Source organism: Micropterus dolomieu, linkage group LG03 (genome assembly GCF_021292245.1).
Source record: "Micropterus dolomieu isolate WLL.071019.BEF.003 ecotype Adirondacks linkage group LG03, ASM2129224v1, whole genome shotgun sequence".
Classification (NCBI taxonomy): domain Eukaryota; kingdom Metazoa; phylum Chordata; class Actinopteri; order Centrarchiformes; family Centrarchidae; genus Micropterus; species Micropterus dolomieu.
Window position 1 is genome coordinate 17,920,118 of NC_060152.1, and position 8,644 is coordinate 17,928,761.

The following is an 8,644-nucleotide window of genomic DNA, read 5'->3' on the forward strand; positions in this document are numbered from 1 at the left end:
TAGCACGAGTGAAAAAAAAAATAAAAATAATCCTGCTTCATTTAGGTCTACAAGAGACTGAGTAAAGCTGATGATACACGGAGCAACTTTTAGAGCATTGTTGTTGGGCAATGTTGCCGTCAATGGTAATGAGTAAAAATTACTACCATAACCCCCCCTCGCTATCCATTCAAAACATAGTCGGACTTGCCACAAGCAAGATTGCTCAAAAAATTGCACGTGTATCATCAGTTTAAGTGAGTAAGCAACTTGATATAAATGAATACACTAACATTAATCTAATAAAAATCATTCCCACTCTGCACTTTTATTTTTTCAAAGCTTGCGTTGCATTAAAATACAAATGACTAACTATATACACTATATACGTGAAAGACGAAAAACTGATATGACATAAAGGAATAAAGAAGAAGAATTGTATGAGTAAAAATGTTTTATTGTTTTATTAATTAATTTGTTCATTTTAATACTACTGTGTAGCAAAAATCAATACAAATATTAAGTTATTTCATGGAAACAATCACAAAAAAACAAATCAGCTTTATATTTTCCCCAGTTGGAGTTTCCCCAGAAGAAAACTGCTGGTCACTGCTGTTCTGATAATGTTCTGGACAGGCTATAAGTTGGAGCGTGTGAGCCAAGGGAATTCCTGCAAACACGGACAACACAGAATTATATTAGACTGCCTTAGATGATAGAGCTATTTTATGTAACGGGCCTTTTGTGGCCCATATGAATGTTGAGTCCATTTAGTCTACACATTAAAAAAATAAATAGTTAATCTCTACCTATTGTCTTAGACTCAACTTTAAACCTCAATACGGATAACAGTCAGGAGACAAACAATGGAGGGCAGCACACCTGAAATAAGAGGAACTCAGCACCATAGATACAGCTCTCCATACAACCTTCAAACATGTCTACGAGGGGTTGCGTGGATACATTCAACATAAACACAGAGGGCCGTGCTTTCTAATTATGGGGACTCTGAAATAGAAAGGTCAGGTTGGTGTTAGGTGGAGGGATTGTGAGTGGAATACAGCAGTTCTGCAGTGCACCTGGAGTGTATGGATTACTCAGCAAGGCATGTTAGTCACATAGCCCTATAAGGATGATACGAGTGTCAAGTAAACACCAAGCTGTTTGTTGCTCTACACTAATCATGATTCTAATCATACATTTAATCACGCCTGGCTTTACTGCTGCGACAGTCAATGCCATCCAAGTCATTGCCCATCTCCCTTCTGTTCTAGTTCCTGGGAGTGGCCAGGTAAAAATGAAAGAGGTTGAATCTAACATGCAGCCTTTAGACATATATACTGTAATGCGTCTAAGTGCTCAAGGTCATCACATCATGCCTGCAAGGGTATAAAATGTGGTATCATACGATCCCTAAGATCTCAATCTTTATGACCCGTGGCAAGTTTGACCCTTTAAACCTGACTCTCAGGACGGAAATTGTGGACTTGGGCCTTCCAAACTTCACCTGTACGTGCCCATAAGTCTGGACATTTGGATTCAGCCATTGACATTTATTGCGAAGCTAAAGGATGGATCCTTTCATTTTGACCTGCACTTCTCAGGATAACAGACTCTACACACATATATTCCTGACATGTGACAGTTACCTGCTGTTTTCTGTCGGAGGAGGGGTCGATTAGCACATTTAAGAGACTCGGTCTCTCCCAGTCACTCAGGCTTAGTTGTAAAGCACTGCGCAGCTCCTCCACCGTCCTCACCAGGAATCCTTGACCCCCAAACGCTGTCATGACCTCATCATAGCGAGCCTCAGGTAGGAGGGTCACAGGAGGGGCTCTGCCAACCAACACAATGCCGTGACTGACTGTTCATTACACCACAGCTGCTTACACATAGGAAACCATAATAGTGAATGTATTATGATAATTTGGTCAATAATAGGTGACTCACATAGAGGTCAGATCTCCCATTTTTGCCATCTCTTTCCACATCTCAGGATCCACTCCGCTGTAAATACCATTATTATTGACCACAATGATGACCACAGGTAGATTATACCTGTTCAAAAAAGAAAAGACAATGTGCGATTAAGTAGCAGTAAGGGGGTGAAGTGTATATATCTAGTAAGTCAGGCAACCAACCCACCTGCACATGGTTTCAACCTCCATGCCAGAAAATCCAAAGGCACTGTCTCCTTCCACACAGACTATCCTTTGGCCTTTATGCGCACTCCTCTCCACAGTAGCTGCTGCTATAGCAAAACCAAGACCTACTCCCATTGTCCCAAATGTACCAGCATCCAACCTGCACATTGTCAGGGTTAGTAAACAACAATCTATTAAAATATATAGACTTGCTTTAGTCTAATAGTTGCCAACAATTAGTCTATTTTATTGTAAAATGCATCTTTACTGTGTTTTGAATAAACTGCTGCTAAGGAACAAGTGGTCCTAATCATTTGAAAAGGTTTAAAGCTCCCCGAACTTATGCATTTCTCCATGAGACATGAAGGATTCCTATTTTTGCAGGAGACAACACAATTGCCTCATGCTGTGTGAGCCAGAATTTAGTTCTCAGCCTTGCACATATCTCTTCTTGTCATTTCAACAAAGATTATTTTGCAGAATGTATTAGTGATAAAACCTCAGCCTCTTAATTCAAAGAAATGTTTTCTTCATTAATTTGGTATTTAATATTTGTTTTTTCTGACTATTTACACTTAGTACACTAGTTTGATTACATTCTCAGAAGATCCTCTATTAGTATTTGTGGACAGGAAAAAAAAAAACATACATAAGAAGCCTGGGTGATTTATCAGATACATGGTGTTTCCCTTAAAGGGACACTCCTCATTTTTTTCCAATACCACTGTGGTTTTGGTTTGAAACTCCTATGTGTTCAACACCTTATATTATCACTGTCTGTTAGCTCAAGTTTGGGCTTTCTAATAATCCCTCTATAGAACATGCATTGTTGTGAAGAGTTACACTGAACAAAATTATCAACGCAACACTCTTGTTTTTGCCCCCATTCATCATGAGCTGACCTCAAAGATCGAGACTTTCTCTATGTACACAAAAGGCCTACTTTTCTCAAATACAGTTCACAAATCTGTCAAAATCTGTGTTAGTGAGCACTTCTCCTTTGCCGAGATAATCCATCCACCTCACAGGTGTGGCGTATCAAGATGCTAATCAGACATGTGCGCCTTAGGCTGGCCACAATAAAAGGCCACTCGAAAATGTGCAGTTTCACTGTATTGAGGGGGTCCGGAAACCAGACAGTATCTGGTGTGACCACCATTGCCTCACGCAGTGCAACACATCTCCTTCGCATAGAGTTGATCAGGTTGTTGATTGCGGCCTGTGGAATGTTGGTGGACTCCTCTTCAATGGCTGTGCAAAGGTGCCATATATTGGCAGTACCTGGAACACGCCGTCGTACATGCCGATCTAGGGCATCCCAAACATGCTCAATCTGTGACATGTCCAGTGAGTATGCTGGCCATGCAAGATCTGGGATGTTTTCAGCTTCCAGGAATTGTGTACAGATCCTTGCAACATGGATGTGGATGAATGGCACAACAATGGGCCTCGGGATCTTGTTATGGTATCTCTGTGCACTCAAGTTGGTTAAGACGACAAACGGCAGTCAGGTCGAGACCTCGATGAGGACGACGAGCATGCAGGTGAGCTTCCCTGAGATGGTTCCTGACAGTTTGTGCAGACATTCTTTGGTTATGCAAACCGATTGTTGCAGCAGCTGTCCTGGTGGCTGGTCTCAGACGATCTGGAAGGTGAAGATGCTGGATGTGGAGGTCCTGGGTTTGTGTAGTTACACGTGGTCTTTGGTTGTGAAGTCAGTTGGATGTACTGAAAAATTCTCTGAAACGCCTTTGGAGACAGCTTATGGTAGAGAAATGAACATTCAATTCATGGGCAACAGCTCAGGTGGACATTTCTGCAGTCAGCATGCCAATTGCACGCTCCTCAAAGATTGCAACATCTTTGGCATTGTGCTGTGTGATGGAGCTGCACATTTTCAAGTGGCCTTTTATTGTGGCCAGCCTAAGGCACACCTGTGCAATACCCATGCTGTCTGATCAGCATCTTGATACGCCACACCTGTGAGGTGGATGGATTATCTTGGCAAAGGAGTACTGCTTACTAACATAGATTGTGACAGATTTGTGAACAATATTTGAGAGTAATAGGCCTTTTGTGTACGTAGAGAAAGTCATATCTTTGAGTTCAGCTCATTTGAAAACAAAAGTGTTGAGTTTACAATTTTGTTCAGTATAGGTTTTAAAACATAAACAGAGAACTGGTGCAAACACTTTTCACACAATTGAGAAGTGCGCCTTTAAATGCTTCTTCAATGAGACTGCCTTGCCTGTGTCGAGGTAGGTAGTTGTTCAACATTGTGCGTCCAATGTCCATAGTGTTTGCACCCTCACTGACAATGATACAGTCATGTGGCAGCAGCTGGGAAACATGATGAAACACTGTGTAGTAGTTCATGGGCATGGTTGGCTGAAGAGCGAGCGCCTGTGGAAAGAAAACAAATAAATACAATGTACAACATCTAAATGGGTCTTCTAAATCAAATACAAAATTATTTTAAATTCATCATGTGACACACTGATGTTGAGTAACCACATACAATAACATATCACCCTAAACCCACCTTTGATATTTTTGCATTGACAGCAATTTTGTCCTTCAATGTGCTCCACCACTCTGTATCGAAAGGATATTTCCAGCCATCTTTAAGGACGCACTCCAGGAGCTGAACCCCCGCCCCCCAAAAAAAACAAGGAATCAAAGACATAATCATTTCCCACAACACACACACACGAGCTGTTCTCTTACAGAACATATTTAATGCACATCAGGATATTATATCAAACAAAAAGAGTTTGTGTTGAGTTGCAGTTACCTGAGTGACAGTAGCATTGATGTCTCCCAGGAGAGCAACAGCAGGCCTCACATTGTTCCCCATCTCCTCAGCACAAAGGTCAACCTGCATAGAGAGCACAGCTGTGTTATGTTATTACAGGACAACAGCAACAGTGAAACAGAGTACAGAAGATATGGCCCAAGAACTGCCCTGACATTACATTGTTAAAGTATTTACACCAACGCTGAAATTAGTAAGTAAATACACCATTATCTTTGTTCCAGTAAGGTATTCTTAACATTATTTTTGAAGGTGTCAAAGGCAACACTGACACCTGGATGATCTTGACATCGGGGTCAAATCTAGGTGGCAGACCAAAATGTAGCATCCAATTCAGCCTGGCTCCAAGCAGAAGCACAACATCAGCCTGGAGAATAGCTCTTGGTCACACAAACAATGGAGGAGGAGAGTTAAGACGATAGGGGAAAAACAACGACAAAATTAATACCACGTACACATGTGTGCAATATGCATGCACATAACTTTACTGAATACATACATTTAGTGTATGTATTCAATATAACTTTACATCTGAATAAAAAACTATCACTTGCGACACAAATTTATATTATTACATTGACGTCTATCTTCAATTTTCATGAGAGGGAGAGCCTCTTATTCTCCGGCACTCAGAGACAGTGTAGTATCAGCAATTTAAAAAGCTGACACAGAAAAGCAGCAGCCATTGTAGGTTGAGACTTCTGATAAAATGCTGCTTGGCATCTTTTGTGGCGAAAACTGTCTTATGGAAAAGTGTACATTATGCCGGATTTTGTAGATACCAAAATGTGTACATTTACTCCAGAAAGCCTGTGGTGAATTTGATGGATGGATAGATGGATAGATAATATAGGCTAAAATAAGTATACATTTTTATAGTGAAAGAGAGACTGACCTCGAGCGGGCTGCAGCCACACAGTTGGGGTGATCATCAGGTAGGACCCCTTTCCCCATGGGGGTAGGCAGAAATGGCAGACCGCTCATTTCCACAAACGTCCTCAGAGCAGTTTCTGCTCGGCCATAGGCTGCACCTGTTGGGCACAGCAATTCTCATATCGTCATGACTTATCTAATGAACTACTTTGACTGACCGATGATGGAGGAAATGCAGTGGTTTCTCTCCAAAAGACATTGCAAATGTTTTTTGTCCTAGTGTTACCTTTGCCAATGATGACTAAGGGTCTTTTAGATGCCTTCAAGACAGAAATAGCTTTGGTGAGTGCACCGTGATCAGCCAAACTCACTGGTGGAGCTGGACAGCAGGACACAACTCTGCAGGAGAAACACAATTCTTTGAATATCTACAAGGCTGGACAGAAATGATAGAATGCAGATTATTTATTTAAAACTGCAAAAATCATAGCAAACCTGACGTTACTCCTGTCCACTTTCGCATTGACCATGTCCCCTGCAATATCCACATAACACGCACCTGGACGCCCATAGATGCTTGTGCGAACTGCCTATGAGCAAATCACATTTGTGTTAGTATAATCCAATTACACAATATCTTTTCAGTCTACTGTGATAAAGGAAACAAGACTAACAGGGACCAGACAGCAAATGTAACAATAAGCTGGTGTATTACTTTTTCTATCACTGAAGGGATGGCTTCAAGACTGCTGGGTCTAGCAGAGAACTTGCTATAAAGGCGACATGCTTCCACCTAGTAACAAATGAAAAACAGTGTCAATTTAATGAAGCGTCAACAGGCAAGAACTCCACATGAAGTGGATTAGGCGTGAGCAATGTACAATCCTGAGTCAAATTCCTCGTATGTGTACACATACCTGGCAATAAAACTGATTCTGATTACCTGAGGGAACTCCTGAAAGGCTCCTGCTGTTTCCTGGTTTTGATCCGAGGACCCTCCAATAACAACCACAGGCCTATGCAAAGGCAACATGCACTTACTACTGGATATGACCAGGGCCCACAGGAGAAATGTTAAAACTGCACACACTGCCAGCTGCATAACAGCACCATCAGTTTGTTGAGTCATACCAGCAGTTCATGTTAGCGTTGGCCATTCCACCCAGAGCATGAATCAGTCCAGGTCCAGACACCACCAGGCAGGCACCTGGTCTAGAAACAAATAACCACAGGGGACAGCAACACGTGAGATACAAACTGACACACCAGCTGCTGACATTATTCTGTTCAGTTCCTAAATGTCTTACCTCCCAGTGAGGTATCCAATGGCGGATGCTGCATAGCATGCCTGTTGTGTGACAGAATTCATTTTACATTAAAATATCATTGTAGGTGGGTTGTTAAGGATCATAAGTGCAGGTGAACAGCAGTGTTGCATAATGATAATAGCTTTACTGTTTTACCGCTTGCTCGTTGCGCATTCCCACATATCTGATCCCTGCAGCCTGTGCAGCCATGGCCACTTCAATGACGGGAACACCAACTATCCCAAACATATACTCCACCTTCTGCAGCGAGAGAAATTGCTCTTTAAGAAATCGACACTGAAATATAAGAGTTTTAAGAAGAGGTGCGGTTGTACAGCGCAATTAACTGCATTTGTAACTTCACATTGTATAAAAGCTTACACTGGACAGCGCTGCACTTGAACTCTAACACAGTTTTTTGGCAGCCATTACAAGCTTACACTGTTGAATTTAAGTCCAGACCACAGACTGTATATAAAAACGTCCAGACACAGCAAGTAAACTTACAGGATAGCAAAGCCTACTTCTTCGCAATGTTTGTTAACTGTCTTACCTGATTCTTTAGAGATTCAGCAATTAGCTGAGCTCCTGTCACTTCGTCCATGGCTATTAGCTGCGAATTATTACACTGTTGTGGACCTACAGAGACATAAGTAAGGACAAACTGTCATGAAGTGTTGCAACTGCTAAATCAACTACTTCGTTTTGGACTTGTTTGCTATCACCCGTCCCTGAATCCGCCCCATTCCCATCACTTCCGCGTTACAAGCTATGGTTACAAGCCAATCACTGAAGCCACTAGTCGTGACCTAAACACGAAGCACAAGACGTGTACCCATCAGACACTGTTTACACATAAGTTTTAAGCACAAATAATGTTCTGCCACTAAACTTAATATTTCAACCTGCCCTGGTTTATTTAAATTAAATATTTAATTCACTTGTCATATACATATTACGCCACGTTGAGAGAGTTTAATGCTATGTTGTAAAGAGCCATCCATCCGTCCATCGTCAACCGCTTATCCTGCGTACAGGGTCGCGGGGGGCTGGAGCCAATCCCAAATGACATCGGGCGAAAGGCGGGGTACACCCTGGACAGGTCGCCAGTCCATCGCAGCGCCACACATAGACACACAACCACTCACGCTCACACTCGCACCAAAGGACAATTTAGGATCAGGTATCAACCAGTGCTAACCACAGTGCCGCCCTTGTTTTAAAGAGCCCTAAATCATTATACATCATACATACATACATCATTAAATCATTGATGTTTTAGAAGATGGCTAATCAGTGTATCACTTGTCATAGGTTGTGAAAAACATCTCTACAACATAAAGAACATAAGTCAGAAGAATTCAGTGGATAGTGGACAATGCATAATAATGGCTCCCATACTAACACTCTGCAATTCTACTACTGATTTTATAATAACTAATGATACATTTTACAGTAGTGCCCAGGACAAGACTGCACACAGAACATAGAATTTACAAATCATAAAAGGCACACTAGATTATTGA

The 8,644-nt window shown here is 41.6% G+C and overlaps 1 protein-coding gene across 2 annotated transcripts; it reads right to left on the reverse strand.

Moving 5' to 3' along the window:
- Positions 1–415: 415 nt before the first annotated feature.
- Positions 416–7,845, reverse strand: hacl1 (2-hydroxyacyl-CoA lyase 1). 2 transcript variants are annotated; one of them, XM_046044700.1, is made up of 17 exons: positions 7,672–7,845; positions 7,275–7,415; positions 7,119–7,159; positions 6,943–7,023; positions 6,755–6,827; positions 6,527–6,604; positions 6,307–6,401; positions 6,098–6,210; positions 5,834–5,969; positions 5,213–5,318; positions 4,918–5,001; positions 4,666–4,767; positions 4,372–4,526; positions 2,125–2,283; positions 1,930–2,037; positions 1,629–1,815; positions 416–649 (listed from the first exon to the last, which is right to left on the reverse strand). In XM_046044700.1, exons 1-17 carry the CDS (start codon positions 7,720–7,722, stop codon positions 617–619), a joined length of 1,743 nt encoding a protein of 580 aa, XP_045900656.1. In that variant the 5' UTR covers positions 7,723–7,845; the 3' UTR covers positions 416–616. The 2 variants fall into 2 exon arrangements, with proteins under 2 accessions (XP_045900656.1, XP_045900657.1); XM_046044701.1 differs by having other exon boundaries at positions 7,275–7,379; positions 7,672–7,844.
- Between the last annotated feature and the right edge of the window lie 799 nt (positions 7,846–8,644).

What these genes read in the sequence shown, in the direction of transcription:
- hacl1 (XM_046044700.1), bottom strand. Translation starts at nt 7,722, where the DNA reads ATGGACGAAGTGACAGGAGCTCAGCTAATTGCTGAATCTCTAAAGAAT. An exon ending in CCGATGTCAAGATCATCCAG is followed by an intron (nt 5,002 to 5,212) that starts GTGTCAGTGTTG and finishes CTCTCTATGCAG; the next exon opens with GTTGACCTTTGTGCTGAGGA. An exon ending in CCTCCGACAGAAAACAGCAG is followed by an intron (nt 650 to 1,628) that starts GTAACTGTCACA and finishes CCGTGTTTGCAG; the next exon opens with GAATTCCCTTGGCTCACACG.